The sequence below is a fragment of the Labrus bergylta genome, chromosome 13, assembly GCF_963930695.1.
Source record: "Labrus bergylta chromosome 13, fLabBer1.1, whole genome shotgun sequence".
Taxonomy (NCBI): Eukaryota; Metazoa; Chordata; class Actinopteri; order Labriformes; family Labridae; genus Labrus; species Labrus bergylta.
The window spans coordinates 21,241,242-21,265,067 of record NC_089207.1 but is presented as its reverse complement, the minus strand read 5'-3'; the positions used below and the strand labels follow the sequence as shown (position 1 = coordinate 21,265,067).

Below are 23,826 nucleotides of genomic sequence, written 5' to 3'. Positions count from 1 at the left end.
AAGTGGGCCTTCTTCCTTTGCCCAAATAGCACTGCTTTGGTATCACACTATTTTGAATTGCAAAACTCAAAAGTCATTCAGCCTCTGCCATTCTGTTGTTATGTTCTGTTGAATAACTGCCTGGCAGTCAGAAAACCCCATATAAACTCTCACATCAATGTCTATTTCAGTACCATGTTAGCAGCCATGTCATTTTCAATTTGGCATATGGCAACCGGAAGCGAAGTGACACAAAGATGACTGCTTCCGGGTAAGGAAACGTATGTAAGCGTAACTTTTTCGTCAGTTCTAGCTTTTACGATTTTAAGAGCGCTGCTTCACAAGTTTTGGATTATTAACGTAAAAAATAAGTTTCAGTAACATATTTAAAATTACATTTTTTGTTATTTTCTCGTAAAAAGACATTCGACACAGCGCCAAACTACGTTACCCACAATGCACCGCAGGTCAAATCAGAATTTAAACGGCTAAAGCACCAGAGCTGTTTCAAACTAACAGCTAGGATAACACACAAACAGACTGGAATACTTCGCTTATTTTATGCTTTTCTGGTTTTCTGAGTCTGTTGTTTAATCACCGGGACGGTCAGAGCGGAATTTGACTTTTTGACTTTTAAGTTTACAACATGACTTTGCCGGTTTTTCTCAGTTAGCGGCGCTAGGCTAAGCTAAGTGGTTGCTAGCTGAGCTCGTGCGATGACTGTCAGACGAGGAGAAACGTGAATTAAACTTCCGCTGTTAACACACAGACGAAGAGTTTGATGTGTTAGCTGGATATAAAAGAGTTTTTTGTATCAGTTCCGATCTTTAACGAGTCGAAACACTCCGAGCGGAGGAGCCATGACTCTCGCTCCGAAGGAACTGTCCAACCTGCTGGGCATCATCTCGGAGGAGGCTTGCACCAACACCTTCGAGAGCCTCTCCACGCACTTCCATCACTACTTCGGGAAAGCGGAGCACTTCCGGGTGGGCTCGGTGCTGGTGATGCTCCTGCAGCAGCCGGACTTGCTGCCCAGCTCCCCGCAGAGGCTCACCGCTCTCTACCTGCTGTGGGAGATGTACCGCACCGAGCCGCTGGCTGCGAACCCGTTCGCCGCCGTGTTTGCTCACCTGCTGAACCCCTCACCTGCCGGGGAGGAGCAGGAGAAGGTGCACTCAGGTATGATACAACGCGTACTTTGCGGACGTTTATTGTCGCTATGTGTGACAGATTTCCTCCGAGAGGAGAACTGGAGACTTCACAAAACTTCATTCCTGCCCTCGTCCTATTTCCGAACTACTCAGTAACATTACAGAGTAGATGTACTTATCAGGGGGTTCATGATACCAAATATGAACTAAGATCTTGCCCGATATTTGTCACTTTGTTTTTGTTTTAATTACCAGAAATTGCATGCAAACTCCTCCTGCACACTGTCTAAATTGCACAAGAACATGTAAACTGCTTTCCTCTTGCATGGATCTGGTCCAAGTTGTGATTGGGTGAGAGGCGGGGTTACACCCTGGACTGGTCGCCAGTCAATCACAGGGCTGACATATAGAGAAGCACAACCAGCCACACTCACATTCACACTTACAGACAATTTAGAGTCTCCAGTTCACCTAACTAGCATGTCTTTGGACTGTGGGAGGAAGCCGGAGTACCAATGAGGCTTCTGTCAGACAGGGATTTGAACCAGGAACCTTTTCGCTTACCTCTGCACCACCGTGCAGCCCAGTTGGAAAATTCAAAATACATTTCAATACCTGTCAAAAAAATTATTTTTAGGATGTTTCTCATATTCAAGCAGCCCTCGCCCCCCCCCCCCCCCCCCCCTTCCTGTAAAGCTCTCGCCCCAAACACACCAAGGACTCTCTGATAAGCTGTCCACATTTACTAACACCTCAAAAGTCTGATTCATGACTTCCCGTCACTACTATCACTTGTAAAATGTCTTTGATTGCCCTGATAGCGCTTGATAAATAAGTATATTTTATGTGATCCCTCCAGGCTTCCTTCCTCCGATCACTCAGCCGGAGAAGTTCTTCCTGTCCCAGCTGATGTTGGCTCCGCCCAGAGATCTGTTCAAGAAGACGCCCAGACAGGTTTCCTGCATGGACGTCGGCAACATGCCCCAGTCTATCGACATCAGCGGGCTGCAGCTTGCTTTAGCAGGTCAGTAATACACCGCCATGCAGAGCGACACACACCCAACGCTACCTGCTGTCCAGTGAAGCTGAAACAGGAAGCTGTTTCTTGCATCCAGAATGGACAAAGGTCGTCAAAGTCTTCCTTAATTCAATACTTTTGTGTGTGTGTGTTTTGCAGAGCGACAGTCTGAGCTGCCCACTCAGAGTAAAGCCAGCTTCCCGAGCATCCTCAACGACCCCGATCCAGATTCATCAAACTCAGGGTTCGACAGCTCAGTGGCCAATCAGATCATCGAGTCTCTGGTCACAGGGCCCCGCCCACCACTGGAGAGTAAGTGTGTTTTAATGTTAAAGTGGTACGTAGAACACGGGAAGTTTACACAGCAAGACCCAAGAACCTTGTTGGGGTTTTAAACGGACCAAATGAAGTTCGTCTGAATAAGTTCCAGGCGCTCGGGTTGAAGTTAACGTTGGATGAGGTAACATCAAAACAAAGACACAAATTTCAAATCTCTTACTTCTGTCCAACCTTAGTTGAAAATGTTTTAGATTCTGTTTTCTGTCTGAGTCCGACACTTCTGACCAGAGTTCCTGATACGTCTTTGGTGTCTGATGATTATAATTCATTGCTGTTCACATCCTGACTCATCCTGCTGACTCTGTGAATATGAAGATGCCTTCAAAAGCTCATGCAAATGTTGCCCGGGTTACCAAAAAAACTCCAGCGTGCCATCTGCAACCAAAACTCCCGTTTAAAAAAAACACCAGATCTGTGTGCCGACTGCTTGGTACCAGTGTTAATCTCGTCAATGAAATAAATGACGAAAATATTTGTTTGTAAATGAGTTGTAAAATGCACATGAACACCTGCTCAAGTCGGACCAACAACTTGGAAGCTCGGAAAATAATAAGGTGCCCGACTTGATGTCAGAATCGTCATCAAATGGGGGGCAAAATATTTTTTGTTAATGTTAACATACTTTTTATTAATTCACGTATTGCACATCAACTTTTTTATCAAATATAACTTTTTAACAGTTACATTTCACTGATCTTCTACGTAGAATCAACGCTTGTTTGTGCTGTTGTTACAACAGTCCAACTTTCCAAACTGAAATCATGTGAACACACTGAAGTTGGAAGAACAACTTCCCAACTCGGAAACATGGACCACCCGAGCAGCACCTGAATGCAGCAGTGAGCTTCTGATAATCAAAATAAAAGCCTGCGTCTGATTTTGTTTACTTAAATATCTTCTATTTTCTTCAACTAAAATGATGTGCAATTTTAGTCAGTGACTAATTGACTAAATTAACTTAATATCAAATGACTAATATCTGACTAAATATAATAGGACATTTTCGTCAGGAAACTATGACTTAATTAGAAAATGGTGTGAAGATTAACACTGGTTGGTACTACAACACATCGTTTGTTCTGTGTGCTCGTCCTAACGGCCCGCCCTCCTCTCTCCTCTCAGGTCACTTCAGGCCCGAGTTCATCCGCCCGCCGCCTCCTCTGCACGTGTGCGAGGACGAGCTGGCGTGGCTGAACCCCACCGAGCCAGATCACAGCGTGCAGTGGGACCGCTCCATGTGTGTGAAGAACAGCACAGGCGTGGAGATCAAACGCATCATGTCCAAGGCCTTCAAGAGCCCGCTGTCCGCACAGCAGCAGTCACAGGTGAGGTCGCAGAGACGCCAGATTCTCCTCTGAGTTTTAGACCGTGCTGCAAGAAGAGTTCACGGGATCACATGTGTAAGTGTACATATACACATGCATATGTACACTTCAAAGAGGGATCCTGTTTTTTTAACTTGTGGTGTGTGCCTTGCTCAGGGGCACCTCGGCAGATCACTTCCGGCACTCAGGAAGTGATCTGACACCAGCTGCCAGACAAACTTCCAGATTTGGTCCGCACCGGGACTTGAACCGGCGACCCTCCGGTTCCCAACCCAAGTCCCTACAGACTGAGCCCAGTAAATTCACTCAGTAGAACCCAGTGGACATGACGTGTAATCATGTCCACATAGAAGGAATCTACTGGGGCGCTCCAAATCCAGGCGTGTTAGAGGGGTATATCTGACCTAAACAACTCGACATAATCCTCAAAGTCAGTGAAGTGTCCATCATGTTTCTCTGTGATGTTCTCCATTGCGCGCTGACATCACGCACCTCGTAAACAAAAGAACGCTTAGTGATGATGTGAAGCTGTTTGTGCAAGCCGCGAGGGGGTGCAATTGTACTTAGTAATGGTACGGGTGAACTGGGCCTGGTGTGAGCAGAATACAGAGAATAATTTCTGTGTGTGTGTGTGTCTAGCTTCTGGCTGAGCTGGAGAAGGACCCGAAGCTGGTGTATCACATCGGCCTGTCCCCAGCAAAGCTCCCTGACCTGGTGGAGAACAACCCGCTGGTGGCCATAGAGATGCTGCTGAAGCTGATGCAGAGCAGTCAGATCACCGAGTACTTCTCTGTGCTCGTCAACATGGACATGTCTCTGCACTCCATGGAGGTCGTCAACAGGTCAGGATTAAAAGTGAAGACGCAGAGAGAATCACTGCCATGATTCCTCGCCAGCCTCAACGTCATCTTTTGTTGTTTTGATTAAATCTGCTGTTTCCTGCAGGATTATCATCATCAAACTTTGATGATTTGTGTTTGTCTCCTCTTTGTCAGGTTGACCACAGCTGTCGATCTGCCGCCGGAGTTCATCCACCTCTACATCTCCAACTGCATCTCCACCTGTGAGCAGATCAAAGACAAGTACATGCAGGTACACGTTCACGCTATAAAGACGCCTTCACCGCTTTCCCTTCAACCAAACACACATGCATCAGTTACAGAGTTGTTTGTCTTTAATGCAAAGAGTTTATCAGCTCATTAAAATAATACAACAAAGAATCACAACAGTTCAGTCAGCAGAGGGCGCTGCTGAGTCGATATTTAAAATAGGTTTCTGATGATCTTGTCTTTGCAGAACCGTCTGGTGCGCCTGGTCTGTGTCTTTCTCCAGTCTCTGATCAGGAACAAGATCATAAACGTTCAGGACCTCTTCATCGAGGTTCAGGCTTTCTGCATCGAGTTCAGCCGCATCCGTGAAGCCGCCGGACTCTTTCGCCTCCTCAAGACCCTGGACACCGGAGAGAACCCGGTCGAGGCCAAACCTGCAAAATAACGCTCCCCACAGAGACGCTGCACCCACAGAACGGGTTGAAACATGTTGAAGGGGCGTGGTTTGAGTCTAAACATGCTGAAGGGGGGGCGTGGTTTGGGTTGAAACAAAGAGGGGCGTGGTTTGAGTCTAAACATGCTGAAGGGGGCGTGGTTTGAGTCTAAACATGCTGAAGGGGGCGTGGTTTGATTCAGTCATAATGTGTCTGTTGGTCCCAGCAGCTGAATGACCGTTTTGTAAATATGTCGTGACGACTTTAAAGTCTCCTCTCAGCGCTCAGTCTGCAGGTTAATCATTTCCCTCTCTCTCTTTTCCTGACGTGAAAACCAGATTAACTCAGCTTCACATTTTTTCACCTCCTCTCTCTCCCTCTCTCTCTGTGCTTTTGAATTAAAACATTTTTCTGTAATTAAACAGTTAAACTCTTCTCGTCTTTGACGTTGTGTTCCTTTTCATTGACTTCAGTCACTTCCAGCTGTGGTCGCACGTCAGCATTTCAACATGATTCAAGTAAAATGTAGTGAATGAAACCTGTTAGATACAACACGAAGAAACATAGACGTTCTTCTGGCCCATTGTTGACAGATTTCTTGTTTTTTTATAATCTTCAATTATTGCAGGCTAACTCCTGCACAGGAACAACATTTGGACAACCTTACTTCCAGCTTCAAAAGCCTGTAAAGGTCTAAACGGTGAGATGTGTAGTGAGTGAAATGATAAAGGTATCTTACTCTAAGATCAGACATTAAGGAAACATGCTATGTTGAAGTGCTGGCTTCTCTGACAACAATGCAGCAGCCAGTATGTCCTCCTCCTAACTTTAGATTCTGGTCCTGAATGCTCTGGATTTGTTTGGACCAGAGAACGTTTTGGACGCCCCTCGGTTTCCCAAACCAACAGGTGTTGCAGCGATGGAAGCAGGAAAGAGAACTGGTTCAGATAGAAGTGATTGTACCCGACCTAAAAAGCCTCTGCATGTTTCTAATAAGCTCCACAGCAGAAACGTGCTCAAACTAGGATCAATATTGGAGATGCTTTTGAAAAATGGAGAGAGGTTAGAACACAGAAAGGTTTACAGACCGATGCAGAGCTGGATAAACACTGAAGCTTCAGTGTCCACCACATGGCAACCTGTGTGAGCATCGACTCTAGAGAGGAGGGGGCGGGGAGAGACAGCTCTCTACAATGTTTAGAAGTTAGACTGCAGTACCCATTTTAAACACTTAGTGTCAGAGTAGCACGTTGCTCCTTTAACAGGTTTTCATCTTGGCTGCTGAAAAGAAATGTTTTTTGTCAGCTTATCATGTAGAGACACGAGGGCGAGTCATCCAAAACTAGGCTACCAGAGCTCTTAATATGCAACATTTAAACGGTTACTTCACACGGTTGAAACATGAATCTGTATTGACATTGGGTCATATAAGTAGTAGAAATGTGAAATAAATTTTGAAGTTGGTGCCTTCTTGACTGAGAAAGGGCAGAAAGTGTCTTTTTTGGCTCATGTGGATGAAAGACACCAAATCCCAGAATGCAAAGCACCGCAGGCCACTCCCACTAAGGTCAGGTTTACAGACATATTTGGCCTACTTCAACACAGAAGACCGTTTCCTCAACTGATTCCGAGATTTTTTCCAGATGGAATTAGTATCTTGGAAATTCCTGGCAGAAAACAGACTCTATGTCTGTGTCCATAGACAAACAGTGAGAGCACCAACACCACCAGTCCGCCCCAGCTCGAGTCGGCCCCGGCTCCTCGTCCTCACCGCCGCCGACAGGCAGGCCTTATGTCTCAGCTGCTGAGCTGGCGGCGGCCAGCAATATAACAATGTAGCCGCGAGACGGTAGCTGACAGGCTGGTTTAGTTCCTCGGCTGCGGCCGCAAAATGACGATTTTTGCGTCCCTGTAAGATCCTTTTCAGACTAAGCAATACAGAGATTTCCCGTCTCAGGGGAAAATGAGGGCGGGATGCACGACCATTCAAAAATACTACCAGGTTTCTAATGATTCAAAGCTTAATGCAGATGGGTGAAGTATCCCTTTAAACGTTTCATAAAGCAGATGTTTATATGTTTAACTTAGACAGACTTCACAAATCGAAGGAAACACTTTCTTTGGTCTAAAACTACAAAAATAGTTTGATCACCTTTGAGATTCATATCGTTACTTGAATCTTGTTTTCAGATGTTTATCAGAACTTTTCTGCCACAGACACTCGCTGTTGAAACAGGAAGGGAGGGGCGGGTAGGAGGAGGAGCTGAGGGATGAAGGGGAAGGCGTTTGTTTTGGTCTGGAAAGTCGCACATTAAGCGCTGGTAGTTGGATCGGACAGTCAGGTTAGCCGATTCCAACTGATATAATATTTATGCTAAGCTACGCTAACAGGCTAAAACTTTCATCAAGAAATTGGACAAGCAAATCCCCCCAAAAATGAAAGTGTCACTTAACAAAGATGAGGTGAGACATGAGCCCTGTTACTGCACACCTGTGCTGTGGCCACGGCCACAGTGATCCTGGAGTCCAGCTGTACATCACCATAGCAACAGGAGGCGTTTAAACCCTCTGTGTAATATCCATTACATGACTAACACACACTGACACAGAAACATAGACCAAAAGTTTTCATACAAAATCTGTTTATTTGCTGTGAAGTGTTTTAAAGAAGCAGTTGAGATCATTCTGCCCAAATATCGGAGTAAAAAGTGAAAGTTCAGATTTTCTTATTTGATGAAATAGAAGTAGATGTAACAGTCAGCAGTGGGTGGAGCCTAAATTAACCTTCTCTGATTCTCAAAGTGTCAAAGTATCCGTACCCTGTAAGTAAGCGTTCATACATTTCACGTTATCTTCAGTCTGTCCTTTATGTTTCGTTGTTTACGCTCTCTTCATGCCACGCGCCATCAGGCAGGCGAACACCGTCATCACCATCTTTGGTTTCACCTCCACCAGGTCCTCCGGCAGCGCGTACACACGGGCGCCGATCTTCCTCGCCATGGAGATCGCGTACCTGGAGACAGACCACGAAGAGCACATGGTGAGCGAGTTTATGAGCCACATACGCTCCTGCTCGCCTGAGTCGATGAGTCAAACTAAATGAGCAAATGTTTGAATAAAGTTTCAGTTCGTACTTTGCGTTGTTGAGTTTCTCCTCCTCCGTCAGGTCTTCAGTCTTCAGCAAGTCGTACTTGATCGATCCGGGCTGAATCGCATCGATCAGATCCAGGACAGGCATGCTGCTGCTGATGGAGCCGTCCTGCACACACACACGCACGCACACACGCACGCACACACACACGCACGGACGGACGCGCGCACGCACGCACACACACACACACACACACACACACACACACACAAACATGAGTAATGATTGCACATTTCATCCAAACATCAGAGTTACATCATCGATCCTTTAACTTCCTTTAAATCAATCTGATCTGTAGAGATATGGGAGCTGTCAGTGTGTGTGTGTGTGTGTGCGTGCGCGTGCGTCCGTCCGTGCGTGTGTGTGCGTGTGTGTGTGTGTACCTTGAAGCTGCTGATGGTTGGTTTTCCAGCCTGAGACAACGTGCCGTTCACCCAGACCACGATGGTATCATCGATCACTTTCTGTCCATCACCAAGATCCTCGAGGATGTTCAGAGTGTATCTAAGGGACGCACACGCACACACGCGCACACATGCACACACACACGCACACGCGCACACACATACACAAACACACACACACACACACACACGCACACACACAGATTTTAAAATAATTTTTTGTAACTTGTAAAAGTTTTCTTCTCGTCTCTCTGAAAACACAGATTTATTTATGGTTCAGTCCGTAGCAGCAGTCGAGTATTGTTACCTCCTCATGAGCTGCCACAGCAGAGCGAGGGTGAGGGTTCGATTCCCGGCGTTCAGGTCCTGACCTGCGATGCCGACCAGAGAGAACTTGGCCTCCTTCTTCCCCAGCTCCACGGCGTAGTTACAGTTCTCCAGCTGACACGGACACACAGCAGGTTAAAACTTTAGGGTTCATTGCTCTCTATAACGTAACTGCACATTTACAGCTGTGATCACGGCAGACTGTGGGCACTTTGGAGTCCCATCGATGGTGGTCTCCATGCTGGAAATGCTGTCTCAGCCTAACTCTCAGTCAACCTAACAACAGGCTGAGAGCTGGAGCTGAGGCGGGTTTTAAAGGGATACTTCATCCATTTGCATTAAGCTTTGTATCATTAGAAACCTGGTAGTATTTTTGAATGGTCGTGCATCCCGCCCTCATTTTCCCCTGAGGCGGGAAATCTTTGTATTTCTTAGTCTGAAAAGGAGCTTCCAGTGACGCAAAAAACGTCATTTTGCGTCATCGGAAACTGTAATGGTTAGCGGGGTGAAACTACAACGCCAGTTCCTCATATTTTCGACCACTGAAGCTACACCAATCACAGATCAGTGGGTGGGAACTCACTCCCAGAATCGAAACTTAACGGCTATATTGCTATATTGCTGGCCGTCGCTGGCCGCTGCAAGCTCAGCAGCTGAGACATAAGGCCTGTTTGTCGGCGGCGGTCAGGACGAGGAGCCGGGGCCGGCTCGAGCTGGAGCTGACTGGTAGTGTCGGTGCTCTCACTGTTTGTCATGGCAGCTACTATCAAGTATAATTTGATGTTTTTCTTTTCCAAAAGTTGAACATATTTGTAAATGTGTGATCAGCTGTTTTACCTTCTTCATGTTGCTGCCCAGTTTAGAATAAGGAGGTTTGTTCACTTTGTCCCAATCCACGGGAACCTTAATCTTCTCGTACAGCTGGAAGATCACCAGAGCGTCATCGATGTCTCTGTAGCACACACACACACACACACACACACACGCACACGCACACACACACAAGTTTCAGATCCTTTACTTCTTTACTACGAGAGAGGTTAGAACGCAGAAAGGCATAAAGACCGATGCAGAGCTGGATAAACACTGAAGCTTCAGTGTCCACCACATGGCAACCTGTGTGAGCATCAACTCTAGAGAGCAGGGGGCGGGGAGACAGCTCTCTCCAATGTTTAGTTAGACTGCAGTACCCATTTTAAACACTAGGTGTCAGAGTAACATATTGCTCCTTTAAATCGGGACTCCCTCATTATGCAGCCATCTAAATTATTACAAACGTCAAATAATCTGATAAATTCAAGACACAAGTTAAAATCCAAAACATCTGATAAGGAGAAGAGTTGCTGATTTATTTTCTTTAAAGGTTTATGGACGACTTATTACAGCTGCACCTGTATGAAGTATAAGTTAGAGATTTGAATAAAAAGACAGAAGAAGAAGAAGAAGAGTGAAGAGGGGGCTTCTCTTACGCGTAGAGGTGATTGACTCGAGGGTTCACGCCCAAAGAGTTCATCCAGTTCCTGAACGTCCGCTCCTCTCTGGTCTCGCCTGCAGAGAAACACCTGGTTAAAGACACGCTGAAGGTGTTTAAGGAGCTGGTTAAAGACACGCTGAAGGTGTTTAAGGAGCTGGTTAAAGACACGCTGAAGGTGTACACAGTTTGGCTGATTTAGATGTTTGAGTTTAAATCAGGAGGTTAAGTTTCAGATCAAATAAAGTGTTTTGCAAAGAAGATAAAACATAAGAGAATAAATGGACAGAGAATGTGGATTGGACTTGAAAGGATCCTGTCGGGGGACAGTCTGACCTTCGATGGAGCTCCAGTCGATGTCCTGGTTCTCGGGTTTCTTCAGAGCCGGGTATTTGTTGAACAGATTGGCGACGAAGGCCAGGTTCAGTTTGGGGTTTCCTCGGACAACGTCTGTGGGCATGACGAACTGCCTGCAGCCGAGGCGGTCGGCCTGGTCCAGCATGCACTCGGCCCGCTTCAGGTCCTCCTTCTCCTGCACAGACAAACGAGGACGCAGTCAGTGACTCAGAGGAACATCACCTAAAAGGATCCTCTATACCTTCAGACTGTAAACCACATTTTGAGAAACTGCATGTGTGTCTTTATATTGTGTCAGACTCGGCTGCAGACCCTCACCCTGATCCCCGACATGTCAACGGCGATCGCCGGGATTCCCTCCTCGTCTCCTTTGGGTGCCACCTGGTTCAGGAGGCTGTAGTACGCCTTAGAGTCCTGAGACACAGAAAGAAACACACTGAGGTTTGTAAACGTTATGAGATGAAATCAGCTGCAGAATGACCTGACATCACCTCCAACAGAAACAGAACTCACACAGATCTGATCAGTTTTTATATTTAAAATCATTTAGAAACACAATGCCTCAAACGATCTCTTAGAAAGAAGGGTCCAAAAGATTCAATGATAAAATAACCACACCTTAAATATTTTTTATTTAACGGCCCATGCATGCAAACAAACATGGAGGCCTCCATATGTTGGTGAAACGTGTGTTAAATAATAATAATAACAAATTCACATTAAAAGCTCTTTGTTTGTTTTTGGGGATTTATTTTGAAGGAATAACAGGACGTGACTTACATAAGTTATTCAGCACAGCATAAAAAAGGTCTCAAAGAGGTGCCAACCAAAACATTTGATGAGTGTTTCTACCACCAATTAAATAAAATAATTTAGACTGAATCCAACTTAGAACTGTAAGTGTACAAAATATAAATTGTGTGAGCTCACCTTGATGTCAGAGCTGAAGTTGTTGATCTTCCCACAGCCCGCCTCCTCCAGGTGATAGTTGGCCCACCTGAGAAGCAGCTCCTCAGGGGAGAGCTTCATCAGATCCTCCAGAGACTCTCCGTCACGCAGCAGAGCGATCAGAGCTACAAACACACACACACACACACACACACACACACACACACACACACACACACACACACAATGTTACAATTCACTAAGCAGACACTTTTATCCAAAGCGACGTACGTCTTTCATTAAAAAAGAGTTTTGCTGTAATAACATGTTCCATAATAAACAGCTGATCCACACCTTCGTTCTTGCTGAGCTCGATGTCGGCGAACAGTCCGATCTTGATGACCTGCCACAGCAGACCCAGGACCAGGTGCTGCCTGCCCTCTTTCAGGTCCTCGGCCCCGATGTTGACCACGTGACAGCCGATGGCCGACGCTGAGTTCAGAGCCAGGTTCAAGTTCTCCTGTTAGACAGGCAACACGACGCAGGATGTGAAGACAACCAGGTAAAAACAGAAGTCTTAATGATTGGTTCAAAGAAACTGAGCCCAAACGACATCTGAAGGATCGGCTGGCGCCCCGTTCTAAGCGTGAGCACTGAGCTCTTGACTCACCTGGATGGTAAACGGCGTGAGCTTCTTCTTGTTGATGGTTCTCTCGTCGATGGTGTCGGGAACAGACAGGTTGATCATCTTACTGACAGGTGAGATTACATAAACCAACATGTCAATCTTTAGAGGTTCTTATGTAACGATTCTCTCAATCTCAATCAAGAAGCTGATTCACGATGCGAGATTATCGTCTGACAACAAGATATTTGAAGAGCAGACTTCCTCTTAATATGGGACATTTGTAGCATTTTATCAGTTCGTACCAGAGAACGATCCCATCTCCCATGGCGGTGAAAAGGTCATTTCCAGAAGGATCCATGGGCAGAACATGCTGACAATCTGGATCTTTCTCCAGAGCTTTATTGATCCAGTTCACAAAGGCCACCTTCTCCTCCTCTGCAGGAGGAAGAAACATCGACATCAGACCCCACAGAGCAGCTCAAGAAAACTGATCTTCAAAGTTTATACACGTTAATACTCACAGATATTCACGTCATCACACATCTTTTTTTATGAATACATGTTCTAGCCTACTGGTTAAAATGGGTACTGCAGTCCAGATTCTAAACATTGTAGAGAGCTCTCACTACACATCTCACTGATTGGTACTTTAAAGCTGAAAAACTCCAAATATTCACGTCCAAGATTCTGGATGAAGAATGTTTTTTGTACGTGTGTGTGTGCGCTCACTCACCTGAGTACGAGTGCTGAGTTCCTGACTGCTCTGAGGTTCCCGCCACGTTACAGATTCCCTCTTTTTTATTAATCGCCTTCCTGAACGTCTTCGCCACCTCGGAGCTCTTCAGCCCGCGGACAACCTGCAGAACAACGCACAAGCTCAGAAAAATGACCACAGCAGAGACAGAGACAGAAACTTAGGAGAACTAACCTGAAATAAAAAGTCAAAAATCTAAGTGTTGCATCCCTGATTACCGCACATCCATGTTGTTAGGTGTGTAAACAGACGGTTATAAGCTGTGTGTCCTGAAGACTCACATGAGTGAACTCATCAAAGGTGAGCTGTTCGCTGGTCCTGGTCAGCTCCTGGACGATCTCTCTGATCCTGTATCCGGGCAGAGCCAGGTTAGCAGCTTTGAAAAGGTCTGTGAGCTCGGCTTTACTGATGAAACCGTTGTTATCCACATCTGGAGGAAGAGGAGGAGGAGGAAGAAGAGGAGGAAGAGGAGGAGGAGGAGAATGAGGAGGAGGAGGAAGAGGAGGAGGAAGAGAGGAGGAGAATGAGGGGGAAGAGGGAGGAGGATGAGGATGAGGAACATGAGGAGGAGGAGGAGGAGGAGGAACATGAGGAGGAGGAGGAGGAGGAGGAGGAGGATGAGGAACATGAGGAGGAGGAGGAGGAGGAGGAGGAGGAGGATGAGGAACATGAGGAGGAGGAGGAGGAGGAGGAAGAGGATGAGAGGAGGAGGAGGGGGAGGAGATGTTATGTTTATTACAGACGTTGTGCAGTGTATGTTGTTGTGTTTTTCGTTTGCAGGTATCCTCTGTGCTTTTCTGTAATTGTGTTTGTTTCTTTTGTTTTTATTTATTGATTTGACTGTGGAGGAAGCTGAATGTTTTGCAGCACTTAGAATCCAAGATAGAATTTCCCAAAGAAGACAATAAATATAAATAAATAAAGTTTATCTAATCCTATCATGTCGTATCATTCTGTAACATAACATAACACGCAGTATCGTATTGTGTCTGATCATATTGCATCGTATCACATCCCATAATATTGTCTGCCATCGTATTTTGGCTAAAATTTAAACGTTCTGATGAACCTTGGTTCCTGATTGTGCTTCCTCAATCTCACACAAGGAGGGAACAGAAACTGGTGTGTGTGTGTGTGTGTGTGTGTGTGTGTGTGTGTGTGTGTGTGTGTGTGTGTGTGTGTGTGTGTGTGTGTCTCCTACCGATCTTTGAGAAAGCTTCTCTGAGCTCCTCCAGCTCCTCTGCAGGGATCTGCGTGGGGGTGTCCATGTTTGGAACCTGAATCGGACACAGGAGACATAAAGACGGTCTTAGCCTTAAAGTGAAACTCTGAGTGTGGCAGTGTTGTGTTGGTGAAGAGAAAAAAGGAGGAACTCAATTGTGACTCCTGATTCTGTTCTGTGATGCAAAGTGCTCGCACTTCTCCCTTCTGCCAGCCTCCGACTTCCTGCTTGTGCTGCTCTCTGTGTCGGACAGAGAAGTGTTTCTTTGCTGCGTGAAATAAGATCTGACGACCTGCTCGCCTCCTGCTCACTTATTTAGAGCGTACATCTCATTTTAAGACACTTCACATGTGAATACTGCATGCTGCATTCATTAGCAGATATTTACACGTATTATCAGCAGCTGTAATGTCTTCAAATCTAAATTGAAGCTTCTGGAGCAAATTAATCATCAAGTTAAACTCAGGATCCTCAATGTTGAAACTGAGGCCTGAATCTATGAAGAAGGAAACAGAGACATTTCCCCGAGCTTCTACAGATCTGTAGAGTCAAACACGTCTTTGATATTTCCATGACGACAGGACTTTTTCCTTTCTATCTTAAATGTTAAAGCTCTCGTTAAATGAACTGACGGATGAATGCACGCCACTCAGTGGGTCAAAGTGATCGTTGTTAGTTAACCTCCTCACTTCCTGCTGCACCCTGCATGTTCGTCTGCAGCTTTAGAGGTGTGAATTCGTCCAGGTTAAAGAGGCTGAGAGGATGGGAGAGCTCAGTTATCAGAACTGTTCACTCTTTCCTGTTTTCAGATCTTCAACTTAAAGGTCATCGATCAAATATAACTCATGACGCTATAAAAATAAATCTTTTCAGAGATGAAACATCGAGCTATTTCTGAAACTTGTTCATACGTTTATCAAGACGACTTTTTCTGCAGTTGACATTTGAGTTTTAAAGGTCATATATTCTATAAAATCCACTTCACCATGTTCCTCTAACTCTTATATGTGCCTCTAGTCTGTCTACAAACCCCCAATGATGAATTTGCCTGCTCCACTTTTCAGAAAATGTGTGCTCAAACAGGCCGTTGATGATTTTCCCTTCATGACATCACAAAGGGCAGTAACCCCTCCCCCAGGTGGGTGACACTCCCACAGCTAGGTGTTTGTTCTGCCCTCTGAGTCTGCCTTCTCACAATAAACAATAGAACATGGAGCAAGAAAGCCAGAGACACCCAAGACCTTCCAGAGAGGGGGCGTGGTCAGACACAGCTCATTTACATTTAAAGGTACAGACACAGAAACAGCCTGTTCTGAGCAGGGCTGAAATAGAGGGGTTTATAGACATGATCAAATACAGGATCAGAGTGGATTTAGAACAAGAGACTTCACAGACATGTTTTGGGGAACTCTGAGACTTATTTACACTGGTTGAAGAGGAGGAGGATATGTGACCTTTAAGTTGGCGTTTAAAAGTAAACTGAGAATCCACAGATACTTCTTCACCTCTGTGACTTGTTCAATAAGTTCACCTTTAATTTGGACCTGTATCGGTTCTGTTGCAGGTACCTTTCATTGACCTGCTAACTTGTCTTCTATATTTTAAACATCTGTTTGTTTGGATTTTGTTGAAGTCTCTCTGTTTTATCTCACTGTTGATGCTTATTGTGTTTTATTCCTGACTTCCTGCCTTTGCGCTGTCCATCTAAGCACTTTGTAAACATCTGTTTTGAAAGGTGCTTTATAAATAAAGGTATTGATATTATTTTTATTAATCTGCTCGATGACTTTACTGAAGACGACGGGAACATATTGTGCAAAACGTTCCTTTAAGAGTAAAAGTGCGAGAGCGTCAAAGGTGTCCAAAGTGCAGCTCTTGAGTAAATAAAACTTGACCACTGAACTTCCAGTTTTCTAAATCTGTGACTAAAGTTTTTATTTTTTTGCAACATCACGAGGATCTGACGTCATGGACAGGACCGTCTCCAAATGGCGTGTCAGATTACTCACGTGTTCTTCTACATTTAGCATCCTTTAAGTTAAATCTGAAACATGAGCTCAAGCTTCTCTAACACAAAGTCGATTAGAAACATCAAACTGTGTGCTGAGCTCAGTTTGTGTCTGCTGCCTCTGCCCGGGGGGGGGAGGTGGTTCTTTCCTCTAGTTTTCAGTTGAGGTGAAGCTAACCACAGACTTCCTCTTCAACTCTGCAGAGGTTTAACTTCATCTTCCTCTCTGTAGGCCTCGCTCTGACTCAAACTGCTTATCACTTCAAGTTTGAAATCTTTCTCTTGTCAGTTATGTTCAAAATTAAACAATATTTTGAGCTATCGAGTTTGAAAGTTCCTGTTTTTCTTTGTTTTGTTTTTGCATGAAGTTGGAAATATTTTGAGAAAACTCTGTCTTATAGTGAAGACAGGTCGGTGTTTGGATCAAGAAAATATACAAAATCATGAGATTACGAACGCGTCCCGTACTTGTTCTTCCTCTCTTTCTTTTCCACAGCTTCTCTTTAACACAAAAACAATCAAAGTATTTTACAAATCCTCTCAGGTGACTCTGAAGCCACTATGATGCCTTCAGGGACACACCTGTGTCGATCAGAGTCGGGAGGATCTCTTGTGTATTTACCTGTGAGATGATTGAGGATGCTGGGGGTCTCTGGGTGTAGAGGGTCCCTGTGTCGGTCCGTCTGGCTGCTGGTCTGCTCTCTGCAGCTCTGAGGCGACACGCAGAGCACGGCGACACACATCTATTCAAATGTACGAGGAAGGAAGTGACACGCCACACTTCAGAAACAGGAATGAAGGCGTTTTGTCTTTATATGGCAATGCACGCTGATCACAACTCAAGGTGACCCCCACATGAGCCTACAGGGGCTGCAGAGACCAGTTTCAGGGTCTCAGAGGGGGTTTGGACTCATGAGAGGATCAGAGGTCACAGGAGCGAGGGATTCATTAAAGAGACAGACAGACAGACACACAGACAGACAGAGAGAGAGACAGACAGACAGACAGACAGACAGACAGACAGACACACACACACACAGACACACAGACACACAGACAGATAGACAGACAGACAGACAGACAGACTGACAGACACACACACAGACACACAGACACACAGACACACAGACAGACAGACAGACAGACAGACTGACAGACTGACTGAACAGTGAATTTGAACTATGACCATCAAACCTGAGAACCAGAGTCCCACAAAGCACTCCTTTGGTCACCAGTCAGTCCTAAAACAGGTTCATCTGGAACTGAAGCAAAGTTCAATGCGCATTGAAGCCCTCTGAATATTTGTTCGGTGTTTGAATGTTGAATCTTTTTTTCCACTATGCCATGGGAGATTTCCCAGCACTAAGATCTGTGATCGCCTTCTGGATCTCTGCAGTTAGAAAGCTCTTCATAGGCAGGGCGCCAGGTGGGGAGGAGATTCGCCTCGAGGTTCTAAAAGCTCTGGACATTGATGCGCTGTCTTGGCTGACGCGCCTCTTTAATGTCATGTGGAGGTCTGGGACAGTGCCTGTGGTGGTGGCCTCATTTTTATTATTTTATTTATTATTTTTTATTATTTTTCACAACTTTTATGTTGAGTTACCTTGTGTCATCATTCAAGAAATTAGACAAAAAAATAATAAGTAATGAGTTTTTTTAAATTAATAATATTAAAATAATAATATTTTAATATTGTCATTAATAATTAAACTCCTTTTTCTACATCTTTCATGCTTATATTTAAAAAGATATGCGATTATTAAATAAATGAGGCAAAAAAAAAATATAGAAAGATGTCACGTGTCAATGACGTGTAGATAAACAAACGCTGGACCAATCAGTGAGAAGCAGGTCAGTTACTTCCGGTATAGTAACGTCTGGTGTTGTTGTCAAAATGGATGAACATCTTCATAACCTCCACCATCACCACCATCACTTCTCTCTGTGTTTCTGCGACCTGATGAGGTAACCTTCTCCTTCAAGTCTCCCGCTGAGAAACATTTAATGAAAACGGAGAATCAGCGGGAAATAACGTGACGTAACGAGCTAGTTTAAGCCTAGCAGCTAAAATAAGCTAAGCGGCTAATCTCAGAGTAAACATCACCTTCAGATTCACGGTTCTTCTATCATCCGCTTAGGTAACGGTAACTGTCTCCTCACTCCTCTGCCCCCCTCTTACCTCCTCAGGTTGTTATGGTCCCTGGTGGTCCCCTGTGTGTACCTCAGCCTGGTCCTGACTCTGCTGCTGCTGCTGCTCCTGATGGGGGTCCGTGTGTGGCTGCAGGGCCGCCAGAAGGCCCGCCGGGCTCAGGACGACGGCCCCGCGGTGGCTTTCTTCCATCCGTACTGCAACGCCGGAGGAGGCGGGGAGCGGGTCCTGTGGTGCTCCCTGAGGGCCCTCATGAACAGGTGCGAGGGGCTCACCTGTCTGTCTGTTTATCTGACTCCACCTCAAGAAGGAAATCACTCCTGCGTAACTCACTCTGCAAACAGAAATGTCAAAGAAAAAAAAAAAAAAATCATGGCTGTGTTTAATAGAATTTAAAAAAATTGACCAGACCACCAGGGTCTGTTGTACCACCAGGGCTTAATGGATCAATCTGTAAGAGATGTAGTGAATTCAATGATGAAGGGAGGAGGCGTAAAGTCAGAATCTAGGCCTTCACTCTAGCAACACCATCAGACACTTCAACCTAAACCTGTTCATGATGGAGCCCCTTATTAAAAGACTTTACAACGAGCTGACTGAGAGGATTTGATCCTGTTTGAACTTACTGACTTAAAGTTTGTGTTGGACTGCAGCGCAGAACTGTCACCAACGCTGCAGCTTCGTTTTTAATGCTAACCGTGCTTTTCAAGACAATGTTGGAGACATGATCGAAGTCCACCGCCTATCAGGCCATCCACTACGTGTCTATGGCACTGGGCCGCATATCCTATGAAGTTAATGCTGCTTGACTGCTTGTGCACAAAACACACAACTCACTCACTTTTTTTCTCCCAGATACCCAAACTTCTCCTTCGTGGTGTACACGGGTGATCAGGGAGTGACGGGCGAGCAGATTCTGGAGGGAGCCCGACAGCGTTTCAACATCACGCTGCCTCGACCTATCACCTTCATGTTCCTGCGTCACCGCGCGCTGGTGGAGGCGGGGTCTTACCCTCACTTCACCCTGCTGGGCCAGAGCGCCGGGTCCATGTTCCTCGGTGAGAATGCAGGCACTGACGATCGCAATGACAGAAATGTTGTTTGTTGTTCTCTTTCTGTGCAACGGTTACAAGAGTTCATGTAACAGAGATTTGAAGTCCTCAGAGCACACTGTATTTCAAACGTGGGTGTGTGTGTGCGTGTTTCAGGCTGGGAGGCTCTGACGGCGTTTGTTCCCGACCTGTACGTGGACTCGATGGGTTACGCCTTCACTCTGCCCATCTTTCGTTACCTGGGAGGATGTAAGGTGGCGAGCTATGTTCACTATCCTACGGTCAGCACCGACATGCTGTCTGTGGTCAGAGAGAGGAACCCCAGGTAACACACACACACACACACACACACACACACACACACACACACACACACACACACACACACACACACACACACACACACACACACACACACACACACACACACACACACACACGCACACACTGTTTAGTCTCTGGTAAACAAAACCAAACTAACCTTCTGACTTCATCTTTTCCAGATTCAACAACGCCGACTTCATCTCCGGAAACCCGGTGCTGAGCGCCGTGAAGGTGGTGTATTACTGCTGCTTCGCCCTGCTGTACGGCCTGGTGGGCTCCTGCAGTGATGTTATCATGGTGAACTCCACCTGGACGCTGGGACACATCCTGGCTCTGTGGCGCTCCCCGAGCCGCACCAGCATCGTGTACCCGCCCTGCGACGTCAGGGCGTTCCTGGACGTCCCCCTGGAGGACGAGGACGAGGTGGAGGAGGAGGAGGGCTGGGAGGAGCTGGGACAGGAGCTGGGGAGCAAAGAGGAAGGAGTCGGAGGAGGTGACAGGAAGTGCCACTCCATCGTCTCCGTGGGCCAGTTCCGGCCTGAGAAAGACCACCGTCTGCAGATCCGGGCGTTTCGTAAACTGCTGGACAGGAAGGGGGAGGGGCCTGGGGCACAGGAGTCTCTGCGGTTGGTGCTGATTGGTGGATGCAGGAATCAGGAGGACGAGGAGCGGGTGCTGATGCTGCGGGGGCTCTGCGAGGAGCTCGGAGTGTCCGCCCACGTCGACTTCAAACTCAACATCCCGTTCGAGGAGCTGAAGAGGGAGCTGGTGGACGGCACGATCGGCCTGCACACCATGTGGAACGAACACTTCGGCATCGGTGAGGACCACACACACACACACACACATACACACTCCTCCTCAGGTATCAGATTATATATAATATTATTATATAAAGAATAATCCTTTTTTTTTTTTAACATTCGGACTAAACATCTTAAAATCAATCTCAGCACCACCTTCGTCGTATCCCTGCAGCAGATCATTGATCGTTGTCTTCTGTGTGTATGTGTGCAGGTGTGGTGGAGTGTATGGCCGCAGGAACCATCGTCCTCGCTCATAAATCTGGCGGTCCAAAGCTAGACATCGTGGTTCCCTTTGAGGGCGAACAGACGGGCTTCCTGGCCGACAGTGAGGACAGCTACGCCGCTGCCATGGAGACCATCCTGGCTCTGTCTCCTTCAGCGAGACTGGAGATGAGACGAAACGCCCGGCGATCCGTGGAGCGATTCTCTGACCAGGAGTTTGAGACGTGTTTCCTGTCTGCCACGGAGACGCTGATGAGTAGACTGCAGCGATGAAGACGAGCGGAGGAAAACTGGAACCAGGGACGAGGACTTTTACTCTTAATTTCATGAGTCGAGCTGCAGGGATGATCGGAGTGAGCAGGAAGAGCGATTCTTGTCCATCCAGTCCTTATTATGACAAATAATCAAAAACAAAAACACACAGGAGACTTCCAGCGACATGCATGCGTCGGACTCATCCGTCTTCAGCTGTTTGTTTTCCACCTTAAAGACGAAGAAGAAGAAGCCGTCGGCTCATCTCTGACAGGAAGTCTCATTCTCTTCAAACTAAAAGTCTGCAACTATATAAAACTCCTCTTTAAGTTTCCTTCATGAAGATATTTTAGTTTTTAATAGAAAACAGAATATTCACTTTAAACCGTCAGCTGACGAGACGTTTGGAAACGGCTTCATGTTCCTCTAACTTTCTGTTTAATCCCAGTGAGACGTTTAGAGCGAGGAGCTGAAACACGTTCAGGAGAATTTTGTTGGTTTTCTTTGCAGGACTTTAAACAGATTATAATATTTATGAGATGTGACCCAGGATCTGTTAAAGCTGACATCAAACTGCTCGCCCGCACAAAGAGAGAAACGGACGTCTAAAAGTTTGAAAGTTTCCTGATCAGGTCGTCCCGGACTCACACGTGTCAAAGTGTCGCGCTTGAGCTCAGATTTAGACAAAGCTGAAACTGAATTCTTGTATAGTTTTCTTCATCGACCATCTTTATTTACCTGAAATACAGGGTTGTCCCAAAACCAGAATTCAAAACTTTAATAAGATTCTCATAAAATCCTCCGGTACTGTGTGCTCGCTTTCATGAAGCGTTTGTGCGCTGAGAAGAAAAGCGCTGCACGTCTGTCCTGTCTCTATGACAACAGTCTGTTGACAACAGGTGCTGTATGGCCGACTCTGCTCCATTAATTTTTACTGCATGTTTAATATTTGAGGTCGTTTATTTACCGATCAGACAGGGAGCGAGGAGGGAGTGAGTACAAGATACGATCCACAGGAGACAAAACGTACATACATTTGGAAAAGAGCGCCAATGACGTCAACAGCGTCTTTCTGAGCTCTCGGAACGGCAGCACAAAAAAGGAGGAGCGGGTTTGGGGAAAAAAAACACTGGGCACTGCGCTTTCTGCTGCAAACTCTACTCATTGAAAATAATTCGGAAACAAACTGTATGAGGTCAGATAAAAAAAACATCAGGTGTACACAGGGCCTGAGACGTGTGTGATCTCATGTTTAGACCCAATGCCGCCTAAAAACAGCCTCAAAGCTGAGTAATGTTTGAAAATAAAAGCTGAAGGTTTCAACGTTTACTCAAATCTTTATTTCTCTGCTTCTTCTGCAGCTAAACACATCATATTAAAAGCTTAAACTACAGACCTTTGTCACTGCACTAAAGTTCATTTACATTTTTTAAAATCATCAAAAACAACACGTGTCGATGTTGCATCTGCTCTTAAAGGTAGAAGCACGGCAATGTTGACTCCGGTCTAAATGGGTCAAAGGTTTAAATTACACAAAAACGCTGACATGTTTTTGTTCAGTTTAACTCTGCAGGAGTTTGGCTGCATCTTTTCATGAACCATTTCAGAGTGCAATTCCACTACAGCGCTGTAACTGAGGTGATATTGGCGTCACATTGTGGTATGTTTTTGTGCAGGAGCGTGTTTGAAATTTGAATAACTGAAAAAAGATTTGTGTTGTCTAGAACTTAGTTTTTTTATTACTGTGATATCAAACCGGTTTCTTTATCGTTTGAGTTTTCCTAGAATGATATTAAAGTTTACATTTCTGGTATCATGACAACCCTAAGTTAGCCAACAGGTTCCCCTCCTCAGCCTTTATGCTCAGCGAGGATGAAACAGATTCTAGCGAAGGTGACGAGGACGAGGACGCACTTTATTGAAAATGTTCCTTTAAACTTGAACTGAGAGGAGAAATTCATTCCGAGACAAAGACGCACAGTGTCCTCTCAAAGCGAGCGATCTGGGATTGATACTGATGTGGTGATGTTTTTGTTATAAATTGATGTACGAAGTTAAACACAGACTTTGGAAGTTCTGTGAGAACGTTTAGAAGCACTTTGCGTTCAGATGAAGGCCAAATTTGTGTGTGGAGTTCATGTTGATTCACTTCCTGCATTCCTGTTTGTGATGAGGTCCGGGCACCGAGACTTGTTTGTGTGTAAAATATGAAAGAGCCTTTATTTTGAAAGATATGTTACTATTTAAACCTGTCCGAAAGGAGACGGCGTCCAATGAGAAACTGAATTCACTTTAAACTTTTTTCTGCAATTAAAACAATCATCAAACACTTCTTGTTGATTGTTTGTTGTGTGCTGCCACCCAGAGGCCAGAAACAGAACTACACCAAACATTTCACATCCTACAAATAAACCAGAAATCAGACCTGCACTGAAGCTGCTCCATCATGATGAGTGATGATATATTTCTGTTAAAGTCTGAACCAGTGGGTCTTGCATGTTATCTGACTAATCATA

The 23,826-nt window shown here is 45.5% G+C and overlaps 3 protein-coding genes across 3 annotated transcripts; 2 read left to right on the top strand and 1 right to left on the bottom strand.

Annotated features, from left to right (window-relative positions):
* Window positions 1–323: 323 nt before the first annotated feature.
* On the top strand, window positions 324–5,729 carry cnot11 (CCR4-NOT transcription complex, subunit 11). The gene is made up of 7 exons (XM_020635416.3): window positions 324–1,158; window positions 1,990–2,154; window positions 2,308–2,460; window positions 3,610–3,812; window positions 4,452–4,654; window positions 4,808–4,904; window positions 5,109–5,729. The coding sequence occupies exons 1-7, from the start codon at window positions 840–842 to the stop codon at window positions 5,304–5,306; spliced, it is 1,338 nt and encodes a 445-aa protein (XP_020491072.1). The 5' UTR covers window positions 324–839; the 3' UTR covers window positions 5,307–5,729.
* Window positions 5,730–7,920: 2,191 nt separating this feature from the next.
* Window positions 7,921–17,279, bottom strand: lcp1 (lymphocyte cytosolic protein 1 (L-plastin)). Its single transcript, XM_065962381.1, has 16 exons — window positions 17,128–17,279; window positions 14,477–14,552; window positions 13,557–13,705; window positions 13,255–13,378; window positions 12,824–12,956; window positions 12,564–12,645; window positions 12,248–12,413; window positions 11,936–12,078; window positions 11,324–11,419; window positions 10,985–11,180; window positions 10,647–10,725; window positions 10,015–10,129; window positions 9,158–9,291; window positions 8,830–8,950; window positions 8,430–8,554; window positions 7,921–8,308 (listed from the first exon to the last, which is right to left on the bottom strand). Exons 2-16 carry the CDS (start codon window positions 14,541–14,543, stop codon window positions 8,176–8,178), a joined length of 1,863 nt encoding a protein of 620 aa, XP_065818453.1. The 5' UTR covers window positions 14,544–14,552; window positions 17,128–17,279; the 3' UTR covers window positions 7,921–8,175.
* Window positions 17,280–18,326: 1,047 nt separating this feature from the next.
* Window positions 18,327–23,639, top strand: LOC109985176 (GDP-Man:Man(3)GlcNAc(2)-PP-Dol alpha-1,2-mannosyltransferase-like). Its single transcript, XM_020635464.3, has 6 exons — window positions 18,327–18,470; window positions 18,693–18,914; window positions 19,510–19,712; window positions 19,863–20,031; window positions 20,210–20,850; window positions 21,048–23,639. Exons 1-6 carry the CDS (start codon window positions 18,400–18,402, stop codon window positions 21,329–21,331), a joined length of 1,590 nt encoding a protein of 529 aa, XP_020491120.2. The 5' UTR covers window positions 18,327–18,399; the 3' UTR covers window positions 21,332–23,639.
* The last annotated feature ends 187 nt before the right edge of the window (window positions 23,640–23,826 follow it).